Raw genomic sequence first — 15,168 nt, 5'->3', positions numbered from 1 at the left:
TCTAACCTGGTGCAAAAACATCCCCCCCCCCCGCCCCCCAGGAGAAACCCCGCACTCCCTTCACCCCCTGGTGGCCACGCCGACCCCTGACCCTTTAAGAGTGTGCCCCTACCCGCTGTGGTCCCAGCCACTCCTGAGGCTGTCCAGCTCCTCCTCCAGGGGCCCCGCTGTCAGGATGGGACACAGAAACTAGGCAAAGGGAGCCCCCATCCCCACCCCCCTGCTCTGGGAGCGGGGAGGGGTGGTCCCAGCGCGGGTGGTGGGCGAGATCTGAGGGTGGGGACCGCGGGAGGACACCTGGGGCCTGGCGTCGCAGACACGAGCTCAGGATGGGGGCAGACAGGTTTTATTCTATCCTCTTCCTGCCCGCGGCCGCCCTGCTGGGAGGGTCTGGGACAGGCTGGCACAAGGAGGTCACGTCGTGGCCTGAGGTGAGGGGAAGGGGGAGGGGGGTCTGCCACCGACCCCCCCCCCCCCCCCCCCCCCCGTTGCTCTGGGAGTCATTCCGGAGGCCTGGCTGAGCCACAGGATTCACAGTCTCTGCGGATGGGGACGCCGGAGGGCCAGAGTGGCCGTGTCTGTTCCGCGCACACGTGGCTGACCAGTGCCCCCGGCGGCCCGTGCGACCCAGCATGGGGTGGGGCCGGGGGCCGGGGCGGTGACGGTTTTTCCAGCAAAGACTCAGGAATGGCGGACGGGATGGGACGGGACAGAGTAAAAACAAAACCTCTCGCACGCACGCACCCCACAGGCACACGCACACGGGGTCGGTGAAGACGCGAGGCCCTCACACGACGCTCTGCCGGTCCCCGGTCCCCTCGAGCTCAGCCGTGCCAGAGCTCCGACCCCGGCCAAAGTCAATGAAGATCCCTTCGGAACCCGAGTCCACGGACTCCAGGATCCGGTCCACCAGGTTCTCCGGGCTGGAGGAGGGAGGGGAGCCGAGGGCTGGGTCTGGGCAGGGCTCAGGGGGCTGGGCGGGGGGATACAGTCTGCTGGGGCAGGGCCCCGACGGGGGGACCGGAGAGTGTCTGAAGGCCGCGGTGGGGCCCTGGCCAGGCGTGTCGGAGAAGCCCTGGGGCTCGGGGAAGGACGTCATCTCGGAGACCGAGTGCCTGCGGATGCCCGGGCCGCCAGCAGCCGCGCCCTCGGCCTCGTGCTCTGCCACGGGGTTCAGCAGCGGGGTGTTGTAGCTCTTAGAGCGCACTACTGGGTTCTTGGCCAGGACGTCCCCTGAGCGGGAGCGACGCTGGAGGTGCTTCTCTGCAGAGACAGGCAGACGAGGGGTCAGGGCGGGAGGCGTCTACTCGGGAAACGGGGGCACCTGTGTGTTCCAGGCCATTCCTTCGCCAGCACCTGCCGTGTGCTTAGCTCTGCAGGAACGGGCGGCCCCGGGGAAAAGCCCAGTGAGTGCAGATCCCCGGCCCAGCCCCACCTCACCCCTCTGCGGGGGCGGCCTGGCAAGTGAGGGAGGGGTGCACGGACTCCCACCCCAGCTCTGACACTGCGTCTGCCCCGAAGAGACGCCTTCCTCTCCCTCCTGAGTCCCAGCCTCACCCTGGATGGGCAGGAGCTGGGCAGGGGTGGGTGGAGGGTGCTCAAGTCAACTGCTTGGTTCAAAGGTACACATGCCTCAGTTTCCCCACCTGTGCAGTCAAAAATCTTAGCCAGCACTTTCCAGGCAGACTCAGCTCCTGCCTGGAGGAGTCCCGGTGTGTGTGTGTGTGTGTGTGTGTGTGTGTGTGTGTGGCGGGGGGGGGGGGGGGGGTGACAAGCCCACGTGGGTGGGCCATAGGTCAGGAAGTGGTGAAATGCCAGGACAGAGGCAGGATGACAAAAGGCCTTTCCACGTGAGGTCGTGGCTGAGGTTTTATTCCGAGTGTGGTGTGGTGGGCGCCCCGGGCGGGGGGCAGGAGAGGACAGCGGGGGTGGGAAGGGAGAGGTGGGCAGAGCTCAGGCTCCCACTCGGGGCCCTGCAGTTCCGCAGAGTGAACCCTAGGTGGCAGCACTGTGCACGGCCAGCGGCTCAGCGGCCTTTCCGGGGCGGGAGCCAGAGGCTCCTTCCTAGCCGGGCAGGGTCCAAGTTCTCCTCCCTGTGGCCCTCCTGCCTCTGTCCCCTCCGTCCAGGACGCGCTACGTGCACCTCTTCCCAGGCCTGGCTCCTCCTGGTCCTTCAGCTCAGCCGTCACCCTCCAGTCTGGCCTGGGCTTTCCACCCACAGGCCCCTTATCACTTGGGTATGGGTCACCTTGGGGACTCCTCTGGGGACTGTTTAGTCGTTGGTCTGCCTTCCCTGGTGGCGAGAGCCCATGTGGGTGGGGCTTGGTCTCTGCCGATCCCTCAGGGCCAAGAACAGGGGCCGGCACATAGGAGCCACTCTGTTTACAGAGCTGAACGAACCAGCGGGCCCTCTGTTAAAGGAGCACCAAGCCAGGCAGCCTCACTCCCCCCTTCCCCCTCCCCTGCGATTCTGCAAACAAGGTAGGTTTCTCGGGCTCCCGGCCTTTGCACATGCCGCGGCCTCTGCCGGCCGGTCTCGACTTTCAGGACTGAGCACAGATGTGACCCCACTGGGAACACGGAGGCCCCTGCGGGGCTCTCAGGGGGGTCGACGCATCACCGTACACGGTGTCTGCCTGCCGGGCCCCCCTCAGTTCTTGAAGGAGGGACCCCAGGCCCTAGTGGGTCCGGGGCCCGGCACATAGCGGGGCTCCTGCTTTCATGACCGAAAAGCAAATGCCCAGTGGGGTGTGGTTCTGGCCGTCTGTTCACTGGGAGGCCTGGACCCTGGGCAGAGGTGCACGGGGCCAGTGATCGCCCAGCTTCCCGCCCCAGGCCCAGTCAAGCCCTACCCAGCATGCAGGAGTGTGTGAAGGGGCCCTCGCTGGAGTGGAGGCCGTAGGTGCCCAGGTAGGGCGACACCACCTTCTGGATCAGCGTCTCCAGACACAGGTAGTCCTTGGTCACACCCCGGGACTCGTGCACCCCCTGCAAGAGAGGGAGGGAGGGAGGCAGGTGGTCACTAGATGGCCTGTTCCTTGCCTCCCTGGCCCAGCCAGCCTCAGCTCAAAGGTCACCACAAACGGCCCGTCCCTTCTCCCCATTCCCACGGGGTCTCTGCCCCGATCGCAGGGCACACAGTGACCTCCCCCCTCTGCCCTCTCTCTCGAGTTGGGGCCGCCGAGTCCCTCTCCTGCTTCGACACCCTGGAGCCTGCCCTCTGCGCACAGCAGCCGGCGCGGTCCGAAAGCATGTGACGTCCCGTGGAAAAGGGCCCGGTGGCTAAGCCAGGCTGAGCACTCCGAGCTCTGCCCTTTGGGATAGAGTCTCCTCCCTCTGGGAGCCCTCGGGGAGACAGTAGCTGACCTCCCCCAGCGAGGGCAGCTCATGCCCTGGGGCCCCCTGCCCTCGACCCATAGAGCGCTATGGGCAGAGCAGGTCGAGCCAGCCCTGCCCCTCATCTGCCGGCCCGGCCAGGTCCCGTCCACCTCCTCCCCGAGCCCCCTTGTCCAGGGCTGTGAAGGGATCTCTACCCCCTCCGGTTCCATTAGGGCCAAAACCTGAGGAAGGCGGCCGCCCCCAGGACAGCCTTGGTCTTGCTGATGCGGGGAGTGGGGGGGGGGGGCAAGCTCTGTGCCCCCAGCAGCCGAGGCAGAGGGCTGGCACATGGGAGGCCATTAGTGAGTGCTCGCCGAATGAATGTCTGAATCCACGGGAGCAGACGCCTCTCTTCTAGGGGGTTGCCAGCTGCTCACAGGACAAGATACACTTGGACGCAACGTGTCAAAAGACAGCTGCAGACGGCCAGAGAGTCCACCGACATGCTGCCCCCGAGAAACCCACACACAAATTAAAAGTAAGGGGCTGAAAGAGCCCTGCACGCCGACGCCAGTCACAGGAAAGCCAGAGCAGCTAAGCTGATTTCAGACAGGGTGGACTTCAGACCAAGGAAAGTCAGCAGGGGTCAAGAAGGTCGCTATGCCACGATGAAGCGGTCAAGTCTCTGGGACGACGTAACCACCTCTAATGTGCCTGCGCCCGACGAGAGCGTCAGATGGTGTGAGGCGAAACTCGCGGGAGTTAGTCCGCTCCCTCGGTGGGGGGACCCCGTGCTCGCGCAGGGACAGACCGGCCCCGGCAGGAACTCGGGAAGGACACATCGAACTCAACACTACAGCCGATCGACTGGACCTAATCGCCATCCTTCACCCAACGAAGGCAGAACACACGTGTTCTCCTCCAGCCCACGCGTAACATCTGCCAAGCCAGACCACATTCTGGGCCGTAAAATACACCTAATTTAAAAGGATTAAAAAAAAAAAAAATCATACAATACCTGCTCTCGGACCCCAGCGAGACTGAACCAGGAGTCAAGAACAGAAAGATAACTGGGGGAAATCCCCAAATACGTGGAGACTAAAAAACTCCCTCACTTCTAAATGACACGTGGATCAAAGAAGAAACCTCACAAATACCTTAAAATGATTGGAAACAAATGAAAATGAAAACAGATCCACATTTACCGGATGCGCTGAGAGCTGTGCTTTGAGGGCAAGCGTAGCCTCGAACGGATATATATTAGAAAAGACAAAGCGCGAAAGTCAGCCATCTAAGCGGAGACCAGAAAAAGAAAAGCAAAGGAAGCAGAAGATGAGAAACAGTAAGAGCAGAACTCAATGAGACCGAAACAGGGAACCGACAGAGAAAAAGCCAAAAGCGGGCTCTTTGAAAAGGTCTGTAATGTCGCTAAGCCTCCTGCCAGGCCAACCAGTAAAGGGAAGACACGAATTCCTAACGTCAAGAATGAGAGAGGAGCCATCACTACCGACGCCAAAGGTCTGGGGGGCGGGATTCCACGGGCACCCCATAAGCCATCTAGATGGGCACGAGGGACCCCACATTCCCCGGAACTGCCTCTGGCCCCAGCAATGGTGGGGGGTGGGGGGAAGGGACTGACTGCTGGTGAAGCAAAGGGCACACAGTAGGCCCTCAGCACAGGCTAACCAGCATTTGTGCCTTCAGATCTATCTGGGACGAGTTCACTGGGGGTGTGAGACGAGGTCGCTCAAAGCGCAGGCCAGGAGGAGAGTGGGGGAACGGTGCTAAGCCCAGGACGCTGCGTCAGGCACACGGGCCACCAGGGGGCAGCACCGCCCCAGCCTGGCCACCCACCTGGGTGCCGGGATCCAGGTGGGACCTCCGTCTTGGCCCCAAATCCCAGCCCGGCCACCGTGGGCTCCCAGAAGCACCACAGAGGGCTTTACGTCTGATTTCTCCCCCTCATCCTGGAACCTGCCCTGCAGGCAGGTGGTTCCACTGTGTCACCCAGGTGAAGAAAGAGGCTGAGACACCCTGCTTCCACCGGCCAAGGTCTAACCTAAACCCTTCAAAAGCCCGGCGGCGGGCCCGTCCCGTATCCTGCTTGGCTGCCAGGACGACCACCAGCTCTCACCTGCCGCTGGGACGCTTCAAACCCCGACATTCATCCGCCCTTCCCTTGCCCTGGAATCCGCACGGGCTGGGCTGCCCGGGACCCCGGGACCAACCTCGCAGACCCTGATCAAGGGTGCCCGTGTGCACGGTGGGGGTGGGGGGCGAGGAGGAAGAACAGGACCTCGGAGCCTGTCAGACGTGGGTGAGGCCAGGCCCTCTTGGCTCTGGGCAAGCGAGGATCCTATTTCCCACCTGTGAAACGGGGTGGTTGATAGTGCCTGCGTCCGTCCTGTCACCCTGGAGGGTAAGCCGGCAAACCGTGGGGTGCCGTGCCCGTCACGGGGCTTGGGGCGCAGCGGTTTGCAAAAGACCCTGTCTGCAGTAAAGGCTGTCGGTGGCCCGCGGGATCCTCTGCTGTCTCGGCCAGGCCACTCGCCCCCAGCTGCCGGCCCCCTCCCAAGGCCGCCCTCTCGGGGAGAAGCCATGTGCCCCGGAAACGTCTGGAACCGTCGCGGGGCGGGAGGGGCGTGAAGGCGCAGCCGTGGGCCCGTGCCCGCTCCCGGGCTCCGCTTCTCTCGAACCCCCCCCTCCCCTGTTGGCAGGTCACGTGCTCTGGGCCTGGGGAGCCTGGCCTTGCCCCCCCGCCCCCTCCCCGGACGCCCCCGATGCAGGAGCGAACCGTGGCCTCCCGGAGGCCCCGCCCACCTGCAGCACCAGCAGCATCTGCACGATGGCGGGGGGCACGCGGGCGTGGGTGCGGGCCAGCGCCCCCTCCAGCTTCACGCTGAGGGTGATGGTGTTCCGGAAGTGCAGCAGGGCCAGCTGGCGCACGGACGGCTCCTTGCCCTGCAGACACAGAACGGTGTGCCCCGCCCGGCGGCCGTCACGGGAGACCCCCGCCTCCCTCCGCGTCCACACATCGGGGGCCAGACCCGGGGCCGTGGCCCCGCCGGCCCTCAGGCCCCTTCCACCCCGTCCTCCTCCCCAGATGACCCTCGTCCTGAAGACAGGGCCCCGTCAGCTTCCTCAGGCGAGGGGAGGGTCGCGGTCCCTGGCCGAGCCCCGACTGTGTGCTGGGCACAGCCTACTCCGCGCTGCTCAGGGCCTTACGGGGCCCGGACGGGGGGCACCGGCCTTCTTTCCAGACTGTGGGTGGGAGACAGGCTCTGGGAGGTCCAGGCACCTGCCCATCACCGGGCCGGGGGGCCTGCAGCGAGGCCAGCACGGGCCGCGCCCCTCCCCCCCCCCCCCCCCCCCCCCGGGGCCCTGGGGGTCCCACAGCCGCAGGGGCCACTCGCCTGCACCGGGTAGAAGATGGCCTGCAGTGTGGGGAGCACGTCACTGAAGAAAAAGTCCCACGTCTCCGCCAGCGAGTCCAACAGCTTCTGTCCTGTGGGCACAGGGAGCCGTCGCTGCGCTTACCCTGAAAGGGCCGTGTCAGACCCTGCAGGCCCCCCCCCCCGGGGTGGGAGTCCTCCCCCGTCCGCAGGAGGACACAGGAGCAGAGGGCCCGGCTCCGGGCCTCCCCCCCCCCCGCCCCACCACCCCGGGAGGCGCCCCCCGCCCCCAGGTCGACAGCTCCGTGGCCCGGAGTCCGCCGTTCAGCCTCTCCACTGATAAAACGGGACAGTGAAAGGGCCACCTCCCAGGGCTGCAGGGATGAGATGGGCTGAAACGGGGCCTGGGGCGGAGAAAGTGCTGGTTAGCGCTGCCTGTTGGTTCCTGGTCCCTCGTCACACCCCAGGCCCACACAGGACCCCCCCGCCCCCGCCCCAGGAGCCGCAGCGCACATCCCGGTCCCGTCCGATTCCCACGGTGACCCTCAAGCAGGTGGGGGATCCATCCACCCATGCAGGTGTTTCCAGAGCCCGCGCTGGGCACCCAGAGGAGCCTCAAAGGTCCCCAGACCCATCACAGGACACGGAAGCAAGACCCTGAATGGCAGCTATGAGCACAGTCATCTGTCCATTGAAGGGGTGACCTCAACGGGCAAAGAGTCGGAGTCTCCAAGAGATTCAGGCCGCGGGTCCCTGCCACCCCGGGCTGCCTGAGGTGGGATCCGGGGAGCCAGGGAGACCACATCCAAGAGCAGCAACATGCCCCAGGCAGGAGAGGAAGTGGAGAGAACCAGGCAGGGAGGGCTTCCTGGAGGAGGTGCCATCCATCCAAGCTGATTTAGGAGGATGGTTTGGCCAGGCTGACTGACATCCTCGGGTTGGAAAGGAGGCACGTGGTCAAGCTCTGGGCATTTCCGCCAGCCCCGGGGAAGGAGCATCCATCCTCGGGGAGGACAGCCCCTGAGGCTGAGGACAGAGGTGTCCCCAAGCCGGCTCTGGGCTCCCCCAGCAAGTGCAAAGCGCTGAGCCCTCAGCCCCCCTGCCTGGACTGGACGGAAAGCGAGAATGAACGGCTGCGGGGTCTCAGACAAGCAGGCCCCGGGATGTGTCACCAAAGCCTCTGTTTGGTGGGACCCCCCCCAACCCTCTGGGAGCCAGACTGGAGACTGGCTGGTTTTCCAGACCACACTGCTCACGTGGGGCTGTCTGGACGCTTCCACGGCAGCCAGGGGGCTGCACAGGGGCCTCTGCCGCTCCTCCTTACTTTCTCTGGTTTCTGGGCCCCACCCCTCCCCCGCCCATAAAGCCCCCCAATCTGCGTAGGGCTCCGGGAGGGGGCAGCCCCAGGAAAGCCCACCCAGCTGAGGTGGCGTGGCCTCTGTGCACGGCCAATCTGCCGGCACCGAGGCTCCGAGCCGGCGGCCGGCTCCTGACCCTCCCTGGGGGCCCACACCTAGCTCTGCGGAGCCCTGCCCTCCAGAGGTCCCTTCAGGTCCCCGCCGTTGGGGGCAAGAAGAAAGACGGCTCAGTTCCCTGGGCCGGCCGTGGGGTGGCTCTGGGCACTGGCCAGGCCGGCGTCCGCGGGCCGTCCTCCAGCCCACGGGGCGGAAATGCTGTGGAAGGCAGATGTCGTAAAACACAGACTCCGGGCCCCACGAGGGCACGAGGGGCCGGGAAGCACGGCCTCGCCCACTGGCCACGTTCTCCGCTGGGATCTAGGGGTGCCGGGGGAGGGGGGCGGTGACGGGGTGGTCAGTGGGCAGAGTCAGGCGGCACGGCGCTGGGGCCCTGCTCTGCTTTGCTGTGGGACCCCAGCGTGATCCTCCGTAGGGCGGGCGTCACGGGTGTCCTCATACACACGGGGCCTGGAGCCTGCGGGACACCCTGCGCCCCTCCGGGGAGGTCTCACGTGCCTGCCCGCTGAGGGGACTGTCCTGGCTGCAGCGAAGACCACCGAGCCACACCCTCAGAAATGGCCCAGGAGAGGGACTCCCCCTCCAGGCTGTCCCTCCGGACTTCCTGCTTCTCTCTCCGCTTGGGAGCTGACGTCCAAGGCCTCGCTGGAGGCCGGAGGGAGTGCGGGGGGCGTAGGCAGCAAGGTCCTGGGGCCACCCCGCGTGAGACCACCCATCCCCCTCCAGCAGAGGCACAGGTGAAGACATGGCTGGCCACAGGGAGGGGTCTCAAGGAAGAGCTCCCCTGGGACCCACATGGGGGCAGGAGGCGGGTGGGGTGGGTTCCAGAGGCTGACCCTCAGGGCGCGGCATCAGCTGCTGTCCCCACGGTATGTACTGAAGGGGCCAAACGTGCTCCCGAACGGACCGCGTTTTGAGGCCTGACTCCAGGACCACCACCTCCGTGCAGCCCTCCCTGATTGCCAAGACGGAACGGACTCTTCCTTCCCCACGGCTTCCCTTCACCCTGACAGTCCTCACACTGAATTGCCACCTTCCGGTCCGTGTCTGTGTCCCCAGCTGGGCTGGATGGGAACTGCAGGCCAGGCCCTGCGGCCCCCGGACTGGGGCTCCATGCCTGCCCCCGAGGCCTGGGGAGGCCGGCTGGGGCCGGCACTCCCCTGCTGGGTGGCCTGGCGGACACGGCCGCTCCAGGCACGATTCCACTAAGCCGCACAAAGCTTCTCTTCTCTGAGGATCCCAGCCCCGCTGGTCCGGAGCTGGTGGGAGGCACAGCGCGCTGGAATGTGCCGAGTAAGGAGACGGGCGTGGGAGGGCGTCTCCGCCCGGCGCCAGACCCCCACTGCCCTGCCCGGCTGGCTTCCTTTGCTGCCTCCTCCAGGAAGCCAGCCTAAACCTCTGGCGGTCTCTGTCTCCGCCTCCCCTCGACTGGTTCTGGTGGCCCTTCTCGGGCTCCTGCCCCGAAGCTTCCGCCCGACAGAAGCAGGGGGTACAGCAAGACCAGGGGACAAGCGGCTCTGAGTTCAGCCGGCACCCACCAGGCCACTGGCCTCGGCGTCCTGCTCTGCGAGATGGGCTAGCACCCCTTCTTTCCAGGATCAGAGTGGGAACCGAGGCAGCAGCGTGGGCCCAGGAAGCAGGCCTGGGTGCCTCGGTTTCCCTCTTTGTGCAGCGGCTGCAGCGATGACGGCCCTTTCGCAGGGTCGTCGGGAGACCCAACGGATCGGTAGCCGGAAAACACTCAGGACGGTCCGGCACAGAGGAAGCACGTGCCCGGTGCCCCGGTGCCTGGTGCACGGAACGTGCTCAGAAACGTTCTGCTGGGGCTTGAACTCGGTGCAGGGCCTGCAACGAAACCGGCCTCGGAAAAGGCGGCGTGGTTTGGCCGGGTCCTCCCGTGACTCCATCTTTCCCTACGCCAATTCTCTCCTGCAAGGAGGCCAAGCGTCGTGGCTGCCCCGAGGCCGAGGGCGCGGGAGCCTGAAGATCCTTCCCTGCTTGCAGAGGCCCGCTGGAGCTCGTGGGGGCCGGGGCCGGGCTGGCCTGGGCTCGAACCTGCCCCCACCCTTTGCTCCCAGCGCGGCTGCAGACGGAGCCCCTGTCATCACTGAGCTGCCACTAGCCGTGAAGGGGACAAGGACCCGAAGGTCTCACGGGTGGGTGTGAACTTTAAAAGAGAAAACTCGTCTGGAAGGTCCAGGGCCAAGCTGAGGCCCCCCAAACCCCACAGGGCAGCTGTGCCCAGCCAGGGAGCAGCCCCCTGCCAGCCTCCCCCTTCAGGAGCATCAGGGCAAACCTCTGCCCTAAGCTAGTTCCCTGGTCCTCAAACCGGGGCTTCTCCGGGCTGCTGGGACGGGGTTCACTGGCGGCAGAAGGCCCCGGGGGCAGCGAGGGGAGGCAGGGCCTTTCCCCCGAGGGCTCTCAGCCCCCCGGGGCTCTCACAGGTCGTGGGAGGGCCCACGCTCTCCCCAGTAAGGTCCCCTCCTGGGGTCAGACGTGGTCTTGCCGCCTCTCCTGCCCTCCCACCCAGAGCCCTGGGGGCACAGAAAAGGCCGGCAACGTCACGCCGCCCAGCGGCCACACCAGCCGGGAGGGTGGCCGGGCGCCCGGTCCCCGCCACGGGGCCGCCAGACTCACCCTCATAGAAGCGGATCTTGTCCCGCAGGATCACCATGCCTTTCGTCAGCAGCTGGTTCTGAAAGCCACACACAGAGATGCCGTCACTGCTTTGGGGGGAGGGGCGGGGGCCGGCAGGCAAGGCCCCCGGAGTCCCCCAGCCACAGCTGAGGCCCAAGGGTGAACGTCAGCTCACCAACCCCCCCCCCCCCCGGAGGGCAGTGACAACTGTCGGGGCTGGTCAGACGGGAGGTGGCCGCGGGGACCCCTCAGAGACAAGCCGAGTCGGGCGGGTGGCTGCCTTCACATCCCACGGCGAAGGAAGACCTTCCGGGCAAGAGGGGCCCCGTGCCGGACGTCCTGGCGCGTGAAGCGCCACCAGCGACCTGAGGCCCAAAGTGCGCGGTGCACGCGGTCACGCTGCCCCCGGGGTCTTGGCCGAGAACGACACCGTGTGGCCTCAGCACCACCAACAGCCAGAAGGTGGAAACAGCCAGTGCCACCGACAGACGGGAGGACAAACAAAACGGGGTGTCTCCGCACAGTGGAATATTATTTGGCCGGAAAAAGGAGTGGGGCGCTGATGGTCGCAACACAGATGCCCCTCGCTAAGGCCATGCTCGCGGGAGCAGCAGGCTTGAAAGGCCACTGACAGGAAGTCTCCAGAATAGGAACATTCTGGCACAGAGAGCAGATGGCTGCTGCCAGGGGCTGCGGGGAGCAGGGAACGGAGGATGTTTAGAAACGTGGGGCCCCTGGGGCGCCTGGGGGCTCAGTCAGTTAAGCGTCCGACTCTTGGTCTCGGCTCAGGTCACGATCTCGCGGTTCGCGAGTTTGAGCCCCACGTCGGGAGCTTTGCGTGGATGGTATGAGCCTGCTTGGGATGCTGCGTGTCCCTCTCTCCAAACAAATAAATAAGCGTTAAGAAATTATTTTTAAATGTGGGGCTTCCGCTGGGGAGGCTCTGGAACCAGAGGGGAGGACAAGGAGCCCCCCCGCCCCGAACCGCACGCTTTAAACGGGGGCGCTGCACGGGAATCACGCCGCGGCAAAGCTGTTAAATGAGAAGAGCAGCCCTGAACCCACGGGAAGGGGGGGCCCTCTGCCGGCCCCTCCCGGCTGGTGACCTGGACAGGGAGCATGTGTTCGTGACTCTGCAGGCCTGTTGGCCAGATGAGGGGTCACGGATGTCAACTGAGGCACAGCCGGGGACACAGAGGCCTCGCGTTGCTGACACCACACGGTGACCCAAATGCGGACGTCTGGGAGCCCCCAAGGCCGGTGTTCCAGGAGGCGCACAACCCCTAACGACCCCGAATGCTGATACTTTACCTGCCCGTCGCCGTTAACCTTCACGACAATCCACGCTGCACAGACGGGGAAACTGAGTCAAGGGGAGGCAGAGCCCCGGAAAGCCTGTGCTCCACACGCCCACCGAGAGCGGGTGACCCCGGCCCTTCTGGCCACCGCGGAAAGCAACCCCGCCCCCTGGAGGGCACGGACCACCCACCTGCAGATACTCCGTGAAGAAGGACCCCAGCTCTGTCTTCAGCAGCTGCCTGCGGGCAGGAGGGGACATGACAGTGAGCGGCAGCAGGACTCAGAGGCCACGCGGTGGGGACAAGGGGGCCGGCTGGGCAGCGGGAGGCTGGCCTGTCCCACCTGCCCCAGCCCTGCGGGGGCTCGGTGGGCCTCGGGCCTCCGCGGCGTTCAGCTGTGGCTCTTTACACACCCGCCGCCACCTGCCACACCTCTCCGGAGGGCGAGCACCTCTCACGTTCTCGGGGAGACCCCCCCCCTTCCGGCCGTGCTGGGCCTCCACCACTCGGCTCACCCCTTCTTCCGCCTGCCTGGCCCCGGAGCTCGCCGCCCCGCACCTCTGGGCTCTCTCCTCCCGCTGTAGGTGCTGAGTATGGTTCCCTTTTACAAGTGAGGCAAAGGAGGCTCAGAGAGGTCAAGGGACTTGTCCGAGGCCACACAGGACACACCGACTTAGGATCCAAACCTCGTCCTTTGTACATATGTTGACAATTCACTGCGCCGCTCTGGGGGCAGAGAGAACGGCGGGCGTCCCGTTCCACACCACGCACAGCCTGGAACAGGTCAACGGTAGGCCCAACGCTCAACCTCACGTCTCCTCTCGGCCTTGTAGCTGTGTGTGCGCATGTGCGGGCACGCCTGGGGGGCACTGAACTCGCCTCCCTCCCCCCCACTAAGTAGGTGCTCTGGTCCTCAAAGGCCTTTTAGGGTGGCTACATTCTACCTTCCCAGTGGAACTGAAAGCGGGACCCCGGCTCAGGGCTGGCTGCCCCCCAGTGGGGGTGGGCCCCCGGGGCTAAGTGACGCACAGAGGACAGGTGGCTTGTGGGAGGTAGCCAGCACCCCAGCGGCTGACCGGCTGTCCTCCCTGGTGCCTGGGGCTCGGGCAGGATCCAGAGGAGCAGAGATGGGGCCGGGGGCACAGGGAGGGACACGTTTCCTGACAGCTCCCGGGGGCCACAGCCAGGCCAGGCACAGACCTGAGCTCTCAACCGCCTGACAGGTGGGGCTGGTGTCCCTGGACGGGATGGACGAGGAACCTGCCTTTCAGAGCAAAGGCAGCCCCGGGGCCCTGTCCCACGCCCCTGGCGGGCAGCTTCTCTTAGTACGGGACCCACACTACGTCACAGCCCGACGCCGTCCCCGCGTGGCTGTGAAGTTAGCAGCGGAGGCGCTCAGCAGGCTGCGCTCTGCCGGGACAGCGAGGGGACGGGGTGCTGACCCGTCTGAAGCCAGGTGACCCTCTGCCGCCAGCCCCCAGCCCCAGCCCCTCCACCTCCTCCCAGCTGTCTGGGTTTCCAAGGACCAGATGTGACCTCAGCTCCTCGTGTGACCCCCCCCACGTCCAGCCTCGGTGTCTGTCTCAAGGTCACCACACGCAAGACACGAGGGGCCGCTCTGGGCAGGGCCAGGGAGCAAAGGGCGAGGAGGGAGGGTCTTGTTTTGGGCTCAAGGCTGAGTCTTCTCAGATAGCCCCTCCCCCGACTGAGCTCCAGGACCCTCATCTGGGGCCTGGGATGCGCCAGAGGGTAGAACAGAAGGGCCCAGGCTGTCAAGTGAGGGCACGGCTCACCCTTGATGTATACAGCACCTGCTGTATACAGGGCTCAGTGAAGCCCTCCTCGCCCTCTCCCTGGCCCATCGCTGGTGGAAGTGTGTATGAACATGAATGAATGAATGAATGAATGAATGAATGAATGAACGAATGGTCTCCTTCAGGGCGGAGCAGACCCTCTGCCCCGCTGCTGACCCGCTACATGAGCCCAAGGGCACGTCCGGCCGAGCGTTCCCCCAATGTGTGCCCACCGCCTCTCCCAGTTGCCGACGAAGGGAACCATGGCCATTCCACAGATGCGGAAACTGAGGCCCGGGGGAGGGCAAGTGGTGAGGTCCCGTGGGGCCTGCTGGTTAGGCTGCTCCTGTACCCACAGGGGAGCCTCCGGGCGGCTTCTGCACCCTGGGACACCACTTGGGGAAGGCGCCGCAGGGGTCCAGCCTGGGTGTCGTCTGAGGGGCCGCGGCCACGGCCACCCACAAGCGCCCACAGGCTCCCGCACGGCCCTCAGGACTCCACGAGCCCCCTGGCCCCAGGCACACCAGTAGCCGTTCCGTCGAATGTTGGGGGAGAGGCCGCCCCAGACAGTCACCCTGGCAGGAGCCGCAGGGTCAGGGCAGGCACAAGGAATGCAGAACGTACAGCGGCCTGGGTTGCTGGGCCTGGGGCAAGAGGCCTTGCACAGCTGAGCACAACCAGGGCAACCGGGGGCCTGACTGTGTAAGAAGGGGGGCTGCGGGGCGCCGGGGTGGCTCAGTCGGTTAAGCGTCCGACTCCTGATTTCAGCTCAGGCCATGATCTCGAGGTTCGTGGGTTTGAGCCCTTGGGATTCTCTCTCTCTCTCTCTCTCTCTCTCTCTCTCCCCCAGCCCCTCCCCTGTGCCCACTCTCTCTCAAAGGAGATAAGCACTTAAGAAAAGGAAAGTAGGGGCTGCACGAGTCCTGCAGGGGCATTGCCATCCGAAGTGGGGTAAAAAGAGGTCGGGGTGCTTAAGCACGAGTCCTCTGCAACCCAGAGTGACTTATTCTCTATCTGGAGAAACTATCATGCAAAACGTGTCCGTCTGGAGGGGCCTCAGGAGAAAGGTGGTCAAAGGAACCGCTGAAGAGCGAGGGCTAGACCCGCGGCCCAGACCCCGCCGAAATGAAACCTGCGGGCTTCCAAGGTCACTACCGAGAACACGGGCGTACATCTCACTGATGGGGGCACGGATGTGCAAATCGGTACGTGGCGAGGGTCTAGATCCAGAATATATAAAGAACTCCTGCGATTC

The 15,168-nt window shown here is 65.4% G+C and overlaps 1 protein-coding gene across 4 annotated transcripts in view; it reads right to left on the bottom strand.

Annotated features, from left to right (window-relative positions):
* Positions 1 to 462: 462 nt before the first annotated feature.
* Positions 463 to 15,168, bottom strand: part of PRR5 (proline rich 5) — a 50,575-nt gene continuing 35,869 nt past the window's right edge. For all 4 annotated transcript variants that reach the window (XM_042948089.1, XM_042948087.1, XM_042948086.1 and 1 more), the window contains 6 exons: positions 12,312 to 12,360; positions 10,823 to 10,880; positions 6,732 to 6,823; positions 6,139 to 6,279; positions 2,853 to 2,988; positions 463 to 1,263 (listed from right to left, as the gene is read on the bottom strand). In XM_042948089.1, coding sequence (XP_042804023.1) covers positions 788 to 1,263; positions 2,853 to 2,988; positions 6,139 to 6,279; positions 6,732 to 6,823; positions 10,823 to 10,880; positions 12,312 to 12,360 — 952 coding nt within the window. In that variant the 3' untranslated portion in view covers positions 463 to 787. The remainder of the gene's footprint in view (positions 1,264 to 2,852; positions 2,989 to 6,138; positions 6,280 to 6,731; positions 6,824 to 10,822; positions 10,881 to 12,311; positions 12,361 to 15,168) is intronic.

Source organism: Panthera leo, chromosome B4 (genome assembly GCF_018350215.1).
Source record: "Panthera leo isolate Ple1 chromosome B4, P.leo_Ple1_pat1.1, whole genome shotgun sequence".
Classification (NCBI taxonomy): domain Eukaryota; kingdom Metazoa; phylum Chordata; class Mammalia; order Carnivora; family Felidae; genus Panthera; species Panthera leo.
The sequence above is the reverse complement of the archived record's forward strand: the minus strand, read 5'-3'. Positions and strand labels throughout refer to the sequence as shown.